The sequence below is a fragment of the Schistocerca nitens genome, chromosome 1 (assembly GCF_023898315.1).
Source record: "Schistocerca nitens isolate TAMUIC-IGC-003100 chromosome 1, iqSchNite1.1, whole genome shotgun sequence".
Taxonomy (NCBI): domain Eukaryota; kingdom Metazoa; phylum Arthropoda; class Insecta; order Orthoptera; family Acrididae; genus Schistocerca; species Schistocerca nitens.
Genome location: NC_064614.1, coordinates 732,756,271 through 732,772,215, shown reverse-complemented (window position 1 = coordinate 732,772,215; position 15,945 = coordinate 732,756,271). Strand labels below are relative to the sequence as shown.

Genomic DNA, 15,945 nt, shown 5'->3' with positions numbered 1-15,945 from the left:
ATTCGGCAGACTCTGAAACAGTACCAGTACAATAAAGTGGATGAAGCTCTTTTCCTCTGGTTTACGCAGGAAAGGGAAAGGGGAACTCCTTTGAGTGGAGCACTGGTTCAGGAGAAGACTGTTTACCTGAATAAGTTAATGAATGGTGACGAGTCTTTTAGTGAGAGTACGAGTTGGTTGGACAGATTCAAAAAATGTCACAGAATCCATCAGCTAACATTACTGGAGAGAAGCTTTCTTCTGACTGTGATGCAGCGAAGGAATACTTGGGTGAGTTTGAAAAAATGATAAGAGAGGGAAAGTATTCTCCCGACAAATTTGTAACGCTGACAAGACTGGCCTTAATTTTAGGGCATTGCCAACAAAAAGCCTGGCACCAAAAGCAGTAGACCATGCTCCTGGTTTTAAAATGTGCAAAGATTGTGTGACTTTATTAGCGTGCTGACTGGAAAATCTGCTAGGCCCAGAGTTTTTAAAAACTGCAACATGAAGTCCCTGCCTGTATATTATTGCAACCAGAAAAGAACATGGATGGATTGTAAGCTGTTCAAAGAATGGTTTCACGGCCAGTTTGTTCCCTATGTTTGATGGTTTTCTAAGGAAAATCATTTGTCTCCCCGTGCAATCCTTTTGATTGATAACGTGCCATCTCACCCCAGCACTGACGAATTATGTGATGAGAAATTGTGCCGATGCTTTTGCCACCAAATGTTACACTGCTTCTACAGCCGATGGACCAGGGTGTAGTGCAAACATTAAAACTAATATATACAGAAAACAATTTTTAAGAATGAAAAATGAAATGAAATGGTTGTATGGCATTGTTGGCCAGGAGGCCCCATTCGGGGAAGTACGGCCGCCGTATTGCAAGTCCTTTTTAATTGACGCCACTTCGACGACTTGCGAGTCAATGATGATGAAAGACACACAACACCCAGTCGTCACGAGGCAGAGAAAATCCCTAACCCCGCCAGGAATCGAACCCGGGACCCCGTACGCGGGAAGCGAGAACGCTACCGCCTGATCCAAGATGACAGCATTCCTTTAGTGGACAAAATAAAAAAAGACCAATGTGAAAGATGTTGTTTAATGGGCCGCTGAAGCATAGCTGAATATTTCAGAAAATACTCTTGAGAAAATCGTGGAGGAAACTGTGGACATCTCTTGAATATGATACAGATAATCCCTGGATGTGAAGAAGTTAGTGAAGGAGACGTAGATGAGTGGATGGGGCATGTGTGGAGAATCTTAATGATGCTGATTTAGTTGCTGCTGTGGTTCAAGACCAGGAAGAAGTGGACTGCTGTGACGGAAGTGACAATGAGGCTGAAAGCGACACAGGAGAGCTGGTGCCATACAGTGACACAGCAGAAGCCCTTGACCTTGTGCTACGTTATTTGGAGCGACAGCGCATTGCAACACCTGCTGATTTGATGTTTATGAGATGATGGCACAACTATGCATCATATAACAGACTGTCTTCATTACGCCAAAAAAACAATGAGCTTTTGTCATCTAAGAAGTAGGGATAAAATGCCCACTGTATTTTAGTTTGACAGCTTTTCTTGCATTGTTTGAACATAATGTTTTCTTGCCAATTTTTCTAATACATGTTCACTGTACACTTCAAATTAAAACAGTTTACATCACAGTTTTCCATATCCAGAGTAATATTTTTCATGTTCAGATTGTCGGGATTCGGATTAGGGGGACTGCTGAAGTTTGTAACACTGGCATTAATTCAGAAAATAAACACAGATAAACAACACTACATTTCGTTCCCCTGTCAAATAGCATACCTTTGGTTGTAGAATTCCATCAACTGATTTCTCAATATTAGTTTCAAATACATGAGCTTTTGTCAACTTTTTGTCCCAGTGCGCTGCCAGCCATATGCGGGCCAATGGGCCCTTCTTGGCCAAAACAAAATGAGCGTAAAACATGACAGCAAAATATCTGGCTGCCACTTAGTCTCTCACACTGAAAAAAAACACAATAATAATTAGTAACACATTTATGTAAATGTTCTGCATAAATGCTCTCCCTCAGCATAAAAAATAACATAATAAGGCCTATTTGAAGAAAATATTTGAGGAATCTATCACGGATAGCAATTACCTGTGTACAGTTTACACTGGTAACTCACCACACGCATTACATGTAGTTATATATCTACAGCAGTTAAGCTACATGTACATTACATGGAACATGCTGTTAAATCGAATCTGTAGAAGGGGTATTACTGGGGAGAAGCATGCAACTAAGGACTTCGTCAACACATTTAAGTATTTTGTGAGAATTATAGTTAACAATCAACAACTAAAATTTATAATAACCACAAACAAATAGCGACAACAACTTTTTTACGTTTTTTATTTGTAAATAATTCTAAATGAACTACAAAAGATTTATAACGTTTTGCTGGAAAACCACATGACCTGACTGAACAATTGCCACAGAAGCAACACACCTGGCTTGGCACTGAAATTCATCACTTATGTTTCCTGTAGGGCGCTCAAATTATTCACTTATCGTAGCTACAGCAAGTAAACAAGAATTATTTCATAGCTTGCGGACACTTCCTCGTTCCAGCACTAACAGAATATACAATGTTCTATCAAAACTGAACATGTTAACCGTCGAAATTTTTAATAGGGCTATAAATTTATCTTCCTGCGAATATTACACGATCTAATAAAGAGATATAATGTAACGCTGATCAGGATGTTCAAAAATGTAACATTTTCCTACTTACAACTGCCACATTATAAACTTGTGCATACCACTTAACACTTTCACTTCAGCTGCCAATACTAATTCCAGAATACAGATAAAACCACGACATAATTTTATCCTAAATGCACACCTGGAATCTTTCGTACACTTTGGTGAACACGTATTTGGCGCCTAATTGTTACACAAATTACAGTTATCGTTTATGTAATTGAAGTAGACATGGATTTACAACAGTGATTACGCCACCTCACTACATTTGAGATAAAGCAAACTTACAAGAAAAATAACGAAAACTTGCACTTCAGCTGCTTCGCATCATTCTCGTTGCATCACAGTATCACACTCACTTGATTCGTAAACAAACTAAACAAGATGGCGTCTACGTTGACAAACACGGGCGCCAGTTTCAAAATTTGGGCGGGTCAATGTTAACCGGCAAATAACGAGATCTTGTATCGATTGCCATAATATAACATTATCGATTACTAAAGTTAAAATTAAAGAATAGACAAATATTAGGAAGAAAATAATTATTTTTCTGTTTTAGAATAAATAATAGAATGATTATATCCTGAGATAAAAATAAAGTAAATATGCGTTTGAAGGAAGTAAAGTCTCTGTCTTCACAAGATGTCTGCTTCCCAAACGCTAAGCTGGATTAAAAGAAAGGGTGATGTGGAGTAGAAGTACCCGAATTTTTATCACAACACCAGTAACAATATATTGCTGATTGATTCGAGAAATAATACTATGAACAGCTGCCTGGTGTCAATTATATTAAAGGAGCAGTAAAGCACCATGTAATAAAAAAGGAAAAATTGTCGTGTGAGAAAGACCTCTTCATAAGGTAGGAGCGGGGTTTCTGATTGAGGAACCAGCGAAACGATTATGTTTTTGGCGTTTTTCTGCACAGCAATTACTTTGGAACTTGGCACATAAAATTATTTGCAAGCCGAAGATTTTCGTCGATGACCTGATTGTAAATGAGAAAATGCTCAGGTATGACGGTTTGCGAGCCAAATGTCGGTGAGACAGGAGGACAATATTACCACAACTTGTTGGACGTCAGTTGTAACAAATGCTGAAAAGACTGGCATGATAAGAACTCCAGGAAGGACTCCTACTATTTTACGTTGCCCTTGTAAAATTACAAGAAGCCGTCTTCTTTGGAAGTAGAGGAATAATGTGTGGCTCTAGAATGTGTAGGCCCTGCTAAATCCATTTTTGGCAAGGTACAGTGAATTGCATGACAGCGGATACTTTCCAGTGTACCACATATTAGAGTTTCTTCCCAGTCCTTTAATGTATTCAGAGTGAGAAGAATAACTATGTTGGTAACAGTTCAGTGGACATCCTCATCAATCATTCTCTGAACAGGAAATACATTATTTAAATTATCTCTTTTGAAGATCATTAATACCTGTTCAGACTGTTTTCACAGTAAGAGAGGGCCTACTTTTATGTTGTGTGCTAACCTGAAACTTATAGATGTGGATAACAGCCTCCCAGAGGACGAGTGGTGCCAATTAAGCTACCCTACCATGTCTCGTGGACAAATTGAAGGCCTAAGTCAGTCAGTGGTGTGTAACATGTCTAAAATGAAATGGTAGTTCTCATAATTTTGCCCTCTTCTGCAAAGTTTTATAACATACTCAACACCACATTGTATCAAAAGGAAGATATACTCGAGAAAGTTACAAAGAAACAGAATAGGTAGTCTACTTAGAACATTTACAAGTGAAAAAAACATAATTTTATCCTCGGTGCTTTGGAACTATTAGCTCTTTCCTCAGGAAGCAAAGAGTGATAGACTGGGAAAAATTTTAAAAATAAGGAAGGCCGCTCTTTACACAAGATGAGAGTGACCCTTCTTTTTTGAGGATGAGTGGAAACATAAACACTGGTAGTGAATACATTTTGAAGTAGCAAGAGTAATATAATCAAACTGACATGTTGCCTTTTCATCTTCACTGTGCAAAGCGTAGCAATGGAAACCTCTCTGCTTCAAATGATTGCCAAGTGTTAAAATTTATGAAATAAATTACATTTTATGTTTACATAAAAGTTTAACAATGTCACTGACTCATCGTCTGCTCTAGATCTAGATTTTGAAGGAGTGCCTCCAAGAATGTGGAATGGGTTAAGTTGTATCTTAATAAGAAAAAGCTATTGCGAGGAACTGTAACAATGATCAACTGTCATTAAACTGATGTAAATTATTTCTACTTAAGGAGACTAAACATAACATGACAAAAGTAACAGGAAAGCTGTTACTTTGAAAAAAAGCTGCTGCTTTTTCAGTTACTTTAAAAAACTGTTGCTTATTTGTTACAGTTTGTGTAATGGAGCTGTGCAATCAAGTGGACATTTGAGCGGCAGCCACAGTTACTGTTTATATTCAGCATTTAGACTAGTCTTCGTTCTCATGTACTCATCCTGGGAGATCCACAGTCACTGTGAATGGCAAACAGTGATGGGATTGGAAATCTCTGGGCAGAAGATCAAAATAAGTACTGGCTACACAGGTGACCCCTTCCGCCTTAAAAACAAGTTCAAGATATTGCCTAATGCTTGAAGTACATCTGAGCCATTATAGGACACCATGTCTTTTGAGGCAGGTGATGGAGCCCCTTAGGGTATTAGTGGCCACGTCTGGAATGAAGGCCACTGTTTACATTTCCGTGTTTGAGGGGGGGGGGGGGGGGGCGGGTGAGCCGTATTGTTCAAGACATGGAGGAGACCCTGCTGGTAATACGTGCTGAGTGCACTCAGCAGTAAATCGTGACTAATGCTGGCACGAATGGCACCTGCTGCCAGAATTCAAAGCCTATACTCTGTTTGCGTAGATGGCTGGCTGCATTGATGAAGACAGTTAACATAGGCTGTGGCATGGAAGCAGAACTAGTATTTTGCAATATCATTCCTAGAACTGAGCATGGTCCTGGTTTGGAGCTAAGTGATCTCTCAGATAGAGAATTGTAGAACCCCCCTAACAGGTCAGGCATGCACAACACATGAAGTAGTTACTAGGATAATGGAGTATGCATGGCATAACTAAGTGGGTTTTCTTAGGTTAGAGAAATCCCTCCATTGCCTTTCAGACAGGAAAGAATATCAGCCTCATTAACTGCAGAGAGTAACATTCTTCATGGCAGATTGGAGAAAGAAAGTGTTAATATTGTATTAGCTAACTGCAGGAGTGTCCATGAAATGTCTCAGAACTAATCACACTGGGAAACGGTAATAATACTTGCATAATACCAAGGATTGAAGGCTGGCTGAAATCAGAAGTTGATAGCAACGTAATTCTAAATTCTGGTTGGAACAAATAAGGCAAAGATGGGTTGGACACCATTTGCGGAGGTGTGTATATAGCATGTAAATAATGTGCAAATATCTAGTGAACGTAGTTCAGATTTTGAATGTGAAGTAGTATGGGTAAAGGTAAATCTTAAAGGGAATAAAAAATTGCAAACATTTCACAGGAAACTTGAAGAAAGTTGCACATAAATTTCCTGGTCATATTATGGTATTAAGGGGAGAGTTCAACTTACCAGGTGTAGACTTGTAGAGTCATCTGGCAGGTAGGAGGTACTGGGAATCATGTGAAATTGCTTTCAGAAAATTACCTTAAATAATTAACCAGAGAACCAACTCAAGCAGGTGACTTCTTAGATCTCTGTTTACCAATAGGCCTGAACATTTTGGCTCATTGTAGAACACAGAACCAGTGATTATAAAGCCATTACTGTATCACTGAATGCAACTGTAAATAAGAATGTCAACAAAGGTAGGAAGATATTTTTGCTTAGCAGTTGTGACAAAAAAAGACACAGATTACCTGAATAGTTAACATAAAACATTCATCTCTGGCACTGAAGATACAATAAGTTGGCAGAGTTCATGAGTGCTATACAATGTGCCGATCAAAGTTATGATTTGATTTGACTTTGATTTTATTTTATTTTGTGTTCCATAGGTCCAACTGTGTTGGGTTCACTAGGACATGGAATGAGTCAGTTTTCTACATATACAAAATTATGATCTTATAACATACACAGACATTTGAGTACATAATTATATAAAAATTTACACAGTAATTTCTTTGGGCAGCAATACAGATAAAAGAAGATACATATTTTCGTAGAGTTATTAAAGCACAACAGAAAAACAGATACAGGGCACAAACGGATATAGAGCTCAAGTTAAATAACATTCTTAGTGGCATTATTTCAACTTGTATTATATAATATTAAAATCTTACAGTTAATTTATTTAAAAATTCATGTATACTGTAAAAAGCTTTTTCTAGCAGAAATATTTTTAATGCTTTCTTAAACTTACTCTTATTATAAATCTCTGTCTTTATTTCAGGAGGAAGAGTTTTGTTCCAGTGTAGTGGACACCCTTTTCCACCAAGCTCAGATTTCTAGGCACGCTGTGTATGTCATTCTTTTCATGATAATTACTGTTTGGTTGGAACATGTCTATATTTTTATAGACAAAACAAATAACAGAAAAAATATTTTGGCATGCAGTTGTGCATGTTTTAAGTTTTCGGAAGCTATTTCTACATGAGTCTCTTAAGCACAGTCCACATATAACTCTTAAAGCTCACTTCTGAGAAATGAATACTTTCCTCGCTAATGGCTGGTTACCCCAAAAAATAATGCTGTATTCAACGAGTGAGTAAAAATAGCCATAGTATGCCACTTTTGCAGTGTTAGGTTCAACACACGTAATGACAACCCATAAAGCATACATAGCAGAGCTAAGCCTCTTACAGAGATCTATAATATGCAAGACCAGTTCATTTTCTTGTCAATGTGCACTTCAAGAAATTTTATTGTTTCCATTCTTTCTATTGGCTGATTACCACATGTTACACTTAGTTCTCTATCTTTTTCTGTTTTGGTACAGAAATGAATAAAATTGGTCTTACTGTAATTTAATGAGAGACCGTTCGCCTTGAACCAATTAACCACATCCGAGAGTATGTGAGTAATGGATCCCTCAAGATTACTATTTGTTCTACTGCTCATAAAAATTGTGGAGTTGTAAGCAAATAAAGTAAATTTACATGGCAGGCTTTTACATGAAGGTAGATCATTTATAATAATCAAGAATAATAGCGGCCTAAGAATTGCCATGTAGCTAACAGGAACCTCCAATTCCTTTTATGAAGCCTTTGTAAGGGAGGGGTGTTCGGACACAGGGAGACTGATTTTTCTCCCCTCATTTGGTAACATCTCATCTAGCATAGACTGTATCTGAATGATTCTTGTAAGAGTCTGTTTGTTGCCTAATTGCCAGAAGCATCTGGTCTGATCAAAGTGCTAGCCATCATATCCCAGAAATTTCAGTTGTTTTCACTCTGTGTTTTTGGGATAAATTTTTCTGAAAGACGAACTGCAAAATAAATGTAGTCAGAGTTAAAACAGGTACTTGTCCTACAGTAAGATGAAATTGTGGATCAGAAAGAATCTAATTTAGTATGTTTCATCAAAACTTAAGAAGTATTCTTAAATAAAAAGGATGAACTAATACAAATACAAGAAATATTAGTGCAAAGAGAATATTAACAGGTACTGTATACTCTGAACATCACTTGGAAGTAACTGAAATTGAACAGTTATTTATGGATGGACAAGACCTAATAGAATGCCATTATAGAATCAGTAAAAAGAAAGAGACACTAACTTATATACAAAAAACTGCAGTTAAGTCGCGGAAGTTACAGATCAGGAATATTGTGTTGAACAACTCTTTACATGCTACTCCACAGCATCAGGTTTACAAACACACAAGATTATAGTACTGAAGTTTTACAAGTCACCAGCAGGAACTATCTTAAATCTCATTAAACAGTTACAGAATTTGATTTCTAAAGTTTTCTCAATGCCATAGATTGATGGAATGTATTTTTTATTTTTTTTATTTTTTTTTAGCTAAGTTGAGGAATTGTTAATTTAGCTAGAAGCTGAAAAACATACTATCAGTGAGAAAGAGTACATATAAGATTATTCAGAGTGAACTAAAGACTCGTTACTTGTGGAGACTTTCTAACAGGTACTAGTACTTATTGAAGACAACTAGAATATATGTTCTTCATTCTCACAATCGTGTTCCCAGTTATGGCTGAAGGTCATAACATAGTATCCATGGCCACCTTGTTTCAAGTGTCTTAAGATGCGGCCAGGACTCCATTTTGGCCGCCTGCCATATCCCCTTATCCATACAAGGTCACCGGCGGTGAACCGGCCAAGCGAAGGCACCCGCGGCCATGAGGTGGAAGGCCGCAGAAGATGAAGTAGTGTGCGGGGCTGTTGGCCATGTAAGAGCTCAGCCGGGCTGTGGTCGCCCATGGGGATGAAACAGTAAGAAGTCAGAAATTGGGCAAGCGCATGGAGTTTCCTCATCTGAGCCTTAAATGTGTGGACCAGACGTTCAGCCTCACCGTTTGACTGTGGATGGAATGGAGGGGCCGTGACATGCATGACGCTGTGACGGGCACAAAAATCCGCAAAATCGGAAGAGGCAAATTGCGGACCATTGTCAGTAACAAGAGTAGAGGGAAGCCCTTCCAAAGAGAAAATGCGAGCTACAGCATTTGTGGTTGCCGCGGTGGTAGGCAACGTGCAGCAGACAATGAAAGGAAAGTTAGAGTAGACGTCAATAACGAGAAGCCAATAATTGCCTAAAAAAGGTCCCACGAAGTCAGCATGAATACGCTCCCAGGGCTTCTCAGGCGAAGGCCACGGTGACAAAGATGACTTTGGGGTGGCGGCCTGTGATGCACAAGGGCCGCAGGCAGCGACCATGTGTGTGATTTCAGAGTCGATGCCGGGCCAGTACACATGACGGTGTGCCAGAGATTTTGTGCGAGAGACACCCCAGTGCCCTTGGTGAAGGAGGCGCAAGAGCAAAGACGCAGGTACCACAACACGCGGCAAAGTATTTTCGGTGGAAAGGAGGATAACACCATCCCTAGCCTTGAGACGGTAACACAAAGTGTAGTAGTTCCGCAACGGATCAGATGTCTTAGCGGACGGACGATCTGGGCAATCCTTCTGAATATCCGGGAGAGGGTAGGGTCAGAACCCTTAGCAGCCGCCAGCCGGTCCCCGGTAATGGGGAACCCGTCCACAACCCGCTGCTCGGCAACATCCAGGTGGAAACACAAAAGTTCGTCCCCATCGAATGCCAGATCAGGACCCATGGGAAGGCAAGACAGTGCGTCAGCATTTGCATGTTGAGCTGTCGGCTGGAAATGAATCTCATAATTGAAACGAGACAAGTAAAGAGCCCAACGCTGGAGGCGGTGTGCAGCCTTGTCGGGAAGTGACGTAGATGGATGTAACAAGGAAACAAGTGGTTTGTGATCCGTAACAAGATGAAATTTGGATCAATAGAGAAAAACACCAAACTTATGAAGAGCATAAATAATGGCCAAAGCTTCTTTTTCAATTTGAGAATACTTTTATTGGGCATCCTTGAGCGTTTTGGAGGCATAAGCAATGGGTTGTTCAGAACCGTCAGAAAAACGGTGCGCAAGGACTGCACCAACCCCGTACTGAGAGTTGTCTGTGGCAAGAACAAGATGTTGACCAGGTCGATAAGTAGCCAGGTACGGGGCCTGTTTTAGCAGTCTTCAATATCTGGAAAGCCGCATCGATGACGTTGACCAGTGAAAAGGCACGTTTTTATGCAACAGGCGATGCAACGGCTGAGCCACAAAAGCAGCAGACAGTAAAAACCTGTGGTGGTAGGTTATTTTCCCCAAGAAGGCCTGCAGTACCTTAACATATGTAGGGCAAGGAAGGGCATCGATCGCAGCGACAGTTTGCTGAAGCGGACGAATACCATCCCGAGAGAGTTGAAACCCCAAGTACATGATAGCCTGAAAAAAATTTGATTTCTGAAGATTACACTTAAGACTGGCAGTCTGTAAGACATGAAAAAGTGTGCGGAGATTCTGAAGATGTTCGCCAGTGGTGGAGCCAGTGACAACAATGTCGTCCTGGTAATTTATACACCCAGGGACAGTGAGCAATAATTGTTCCAAGAATCGCTGAAAGAGAGCAGGGGCGCTGGCAACCCCGAATGGCAATCGTTGGTATTGATAGAGGCCGAAAGGCGTGCTAAGGACCAGAAACTGCCGGGAAGCAGTATCGAGAGGAAGTTGATGATAAGCTTCTGACAGGTCAAGTTTAGAAAAATACTGGCCTCCAGCAAGTTTGGTGAACAATTCTTCAGGTCAAGGATTAGGGTAAGTGTCAATAAGGCATTGAGCATTTACAGTGGCTTTGAAATCGCCACAGAGACGAATATGACCATTTGGCGTAGCAACAACGACAGGAGAGAACCACTCACTGGAAGTGACAGGGTGTAAGAGCCCTGAAACAGTGAGACCCGAGCAGTGGGTTTGAGCGTGATATGAGCTTCAAAGTCATTTGCATGGCCTAACCCAGGAGAAAAAAGGGACGCAAATGTCGTCGACAAGGAATCCAATTGAGCATAAGGAACAGCATCAGAGACGAGATTGACAGAGTCATCTATGGGGAACCCAAAAACGCGAAAGGCATCGAAACCAAAAAGATTCTCCACGTTACTATGGTCGACCACAAATATGGGAATAGTGTGAACGACAGATTTGTAAGATACCTCAGCATCAAATTGTCCCAAGAGAGAAATCTTCTGTTTATTGTAAGTCCGTAATTGCCTAGTGACAGGTGACAGGATTGGAGAACCCAACTGAAGATTCATCTGAGAATTGATGGTAGTGGCAACAGAACCAGTATCCACCTGCATGCGAACATCTCGACCAAGTATTTGGACAGTGAGGAATAACTTCCCTGAAAGGGAAGAAGTACAATTGACAGACAACACAGAAGCAGAATCAGCATCATGTTCATGAACATCAGGTATGCGGTCGGATTTGCAAACGGGTGACACATGACCCTTCTTTTTGCATTTGTGACACATGGCCCAATGTTGGGGACAATCCTCTCGTGAATGTTTCGTAAAACACCGCGGACAGAAGTGAGCACATTCAGCAAAGGACAAAGATGCAGGATCTTTCAAAGGAGCCAATTGCGACAACCGATACATTTGAGGTGAAATCCATGAAAGGAACAGAGACTTACATGTTTGGTCGTCCGCGACATGAAATGCCAAGAAGTGCTGTCGAAGACGTTTTTTGTAATCAGACCAGTCTTCCGCCATCTCGTTGTAAGGAGGAAAAGGAGGGAGAGACAACAACAAGGGACGCTCCGCATTGGATGCCGCGACGAAATCATGAATCACATTTGTGAGAAGCGTTTGCTGTTCAATCAGACCCTGCAACAGTTGCTCTAAAGTAGCCATGGAAACCTGTGGGTCAACGATGAAAAAGAAAAATTCACTACCTTGTCGCCAGTTGTTATAACTTCAAGTTGAACTAATATATTTCAAGGATGACACGATACATGTAAGTCACAGATCAAGTAAACAAAGTAAGACGTGAGTACACTTAAACAGTTGAACTTCAAGTTGAACTAATATATTTCAAGGACGACACGATACATGTAAGTCACAGATCAAGTAAACAAAGTAAGCCGTGAGTACACTTAAACAGTCAAATCAGAACTGAGTCCGCATCTAGCGGCCGCTGGCTGGCTGGCTGCTTAGGTGGCGCTGCTGCTGCATGGCTGGTAGTCAGCGCCGCATGTAGAGGACGCGCGTAACTGCGCGGCCGCACTTTGAAAGATCGGCGAGTCACAACAATTTGTTACACTATGTGGAGCTATATTCAGTAGGACAGTGAAGAGACTATCACCTTTCTTCATGCCTTTTTTTAAAATTGAAGCTTTCACTTGTTCTGTTTAGAACTTTACTTTTGCTGACATGTCTGTCATTGTCATTCTGATTAGTCTTATTAGTTTAGCACATATACCAACTTCTTCCAGTACTCTGTAAAGTTATTTCTGGTTTATGCTGTCTCTTTCTGGTTTATGCTGTCAAAGGTCAGTCAGTGAACAGGAAATGCAGATCTATATCATATTCATAGAACTTTTCCATCACTTGTCTTATCACAAATATTTGATCTAGAGTTCCCTCTGTCTGGTTGAAAGCCACACTGATATTCTCCCAGTGTGTGTTCTGTGCATTTCTGCATCCTTTTCCTCTATTGCTGACCTGCAGTCTTTGTCAAACCATTCCTGGGGTCTTTTGTTCCTTCTTATGCCTATTATTTCTTCTGCAGCATCTTTCATGGCTTTTCCAATCGTGCTCCACCTTTCGTCTACTCCTACTGCGGTCTCTTCATTGCTCAGCTTTCTGCTAAGTGTTACTTGGTATTTTTTTACTTCATCAGGGAATTTCATTTTGTCAGTATTCCAAGTCAACATCTGTCCTATTCTGTTGCCATCTATTTGTGACAGTTTCTCTCTCAAGATTGATTTTATCACAAAGTGGTCTGAGTCACAGTTTTGTCTTCTGCATCTCTGTGCATCCATAACTGACATGGAGTGACGTGCAATCACTAAAATATGGTCAGTCTGATTGACTACTCCATTAACTGCAGACTTCCAAGTACCCAGATGGATTCTTTTGTGTGGGAATCAGGTACTTTTAATAATCATATTATTTCTTGCTGTGAACTGGCATAGTAAGTCTCCATTCTTGTTGTTTTCTTCATATAGTGAATATTTTCCAGGAACTCCATATGGATGTTCATTCCTCCCTATTTTTGTGTTAAAACTATTAATAGCATCAGATCATATTTAGGTACTGCACAGCATACTTTTTTCAAGTCTTTATTGATATATTCTTAAATCTCCCTCTTAGTCTGAGTCTGCACATCCTTTCATTTATGGGTTCAAATTCTAATAGGCTTTTCTAATTTCCCTAGTTGTTATAAATCCTGTTCCAAGTTGGCCTGTTCGCTCTTCTGGCCCACTATACACCAATGAGTACTCCAGTTTATCTCTCTGCCCATTCCCTTGCCGTCTTATTTCCTGTAGCTGTACGACATCATATTTAAATTTCAAAATTTCATTGGCTATTTCTTTCATTTTTCCAGGCTGAAGCAATGTCCTCACACTCCATCATGTTACTGTCAGATCCTTCATTCTTTTCCTTTGCTGGGGTAATGATACTTGTTTTCCATCCAGTTTCCGAGGCTTCTGCTGAATTTCCGTAACATTCTTTTTTTTTACAGAGTGGTGTTATTAGCCCCATGCCCAACCTCCAACCTGGAGGACCAAGATTTGTGTTAGGTTTACTCCTCTAGAGAAGCTGGCTTCACTTTGTCTCTAGAGCCCTCCCTGCCCTATGTTGTAGGACACACTTCATCTGGCTCCTCAGCTTGTTTCAACCGCCAGCTGCATTAAGCAGTTTATATGTGTGAAAATGTTAACAATAAAATGTGTAGATCAGGTAGGCTATAAAAGTAAAACATTGTATAACAGGATCCTAAGTGTTATGGTATAAAGTCAGCAACCACACGCCAGTTGGGAACAACAGAGAAGAGAAGGCTGTGAGAAGAGGTCAGCCAATCAGACGCTGACCGACATCCCTCCAGGATGACAACACAACAGCAGCAGCTAGGTGAAGACGACGTAAGTGCCGCTCCCAACTGGTGGCAGCCCACTTCGATAGCAGCTTCAACATTAGCCACGTCATTAGCTGATGCATCGTAGCCTCTTTATTAGCAATCTCTATGCAGCTCAGTTAGAGACCAGCAGTCACTGCAGTTCAGTTGTGGTCACTAGGACCAGAAGTGTTACTTGTGCTTGTCTATTCTGAAGAAGACTGATTATTTTGTAGTTCGCCATTGCTTGTGACACTTCTGTGTGATTGCACTTGTGGGTGATCATGTATAAAGAACTACAAAAATTCTCAGATCAAAGTTAAGTATTTCTACTTGTCTTGTTGTAATAAAACTCATTCATATGAGTTGTTTGATTGTTTGTCCAGCGAACCAAGTATGCAAAATTCGTAGAAACAACAACATGGTGATGAAATGTATGAATAACATGGTACTGATGATATAGGAGCAATAACATAGTAACAACCCGTTAATGCTTCAAACCCAGAGCCACCAGCTTACACAGCTTGTCTCTGTTTTGTTTTGTTGTGGGCTTTTGTGTTTTGCTGGCACCTTAATTCTATCTTGTCTTTTCTTTGCGGGGGTGTGTTTACTTTTTACCAGTGTCTCTTATAGTGTTTTTTCTATTCAGTGTTTTCAGGTGGGCATTGCAGAAACTTTCTTTGCTAGTGTGCTTATTTTTCTTGCTTGCATTGTCTGTTGCATTTGCCTGTTCCAAAATGAGCAACCCAGCTCTACCACCCCCTTCTCAGGTGCCTCAGCTGCAAGTGATAGATGCAACACAGCTAACACAGATGTTTCAGTTTCAGACACAGCTGAATGCAACCCTTCTAAACACAGTACAGCAAGCAACAAATGCAGCGTCACCACCCGACCAACATGCAACAACTGTAGCTCCAAGTGCCACATTGCCTTTTCATTAATTTAACGAAAAAGAAGTGGAATGGCTCAAGTGGGTACAACAGTATGAAGCCCATATCATTGCTTTCAAAGTATCAGATACTGTGAAACTACATTACTTTTTGTCAACATAGGAGGTGCAGTCTTTTGCTTCATTCAGAAATTGTTTCCCAGTGCCACTCCAAGTGGTCTTTCCTGTGATCAGATTGTAGGTTCTTTAACTAACTATTATGACCAACAAGTGAATGTGGTGGCAGCTAGGTACCAATTCTTTCATCACAAGAAAATGTCGGAACAAACTTATTGTGATTGGGTAACAGATTTGCAGGGTATGACAAGTAAATGCAAATTCAGATGTGCTTGTGGTGCTTTATATTCAGATGTTATGTTGTATGATGTGATTATGTATAGTGTCACTGATGTCAAACTTAGAGAACAGCTTTTGAAACAATCTGATCCATAATTTCATCACATAGTGCAAAGTCTAGATCAGTATGATCCATGTGCTGTAGCAACCGATAAATTTGAGCAGCCACCAATTTGTCAGGTTGAGTCATCCCTTGCTCACGATCAGCCCAGCAGGTAGCAACAGCACGCACATGCCAAGCCACGTAAACAGTTCTCTAAACAGGCAGCTACATCAATGAACAGAATTAAGTCATGCCCTCAGTGCTATTCATGGCACAAGCACCAGGATTGCCCATCCAGACAAGCACAGT

At 40.4% G+C, this 15,945-nt stretch overlaps 1 protein-coding gene across 1 annotated transcript in view; it reads right to left on the bottom strand.

Annotated features, from left to right (window-relative positions):
* Positions 1 to 3,129, bottom strand: part of LOC126259965 (double-strand-break repair protein rad21 homolog) — a 66,558-nt gene extending 63,429 nt beyond the window's left edge. Inside the window, exons 1-2 of the mRNA XM_049957083.1 lie at positions 3,013 to 3,129; positions 1,800 to 1,980 (exon numbers count right to left, since the gene is read on the bottom strand). Of these exons, the coding sequence (XP_049813040.1) occupies positions 1,800 to 1,943 (144 nt within the window). The 5' untranslated portion in view covers positions 1,944 to 1,980; positions 3,013 to 3,129. The remainder of the gene's footprint in view (positions 1 to 1,799; positions 1,981 to 3,012) is intronic.
* Between the last annotated feature and the right edge of the window lie 12,816 nt (positions 3,130 to 15,945).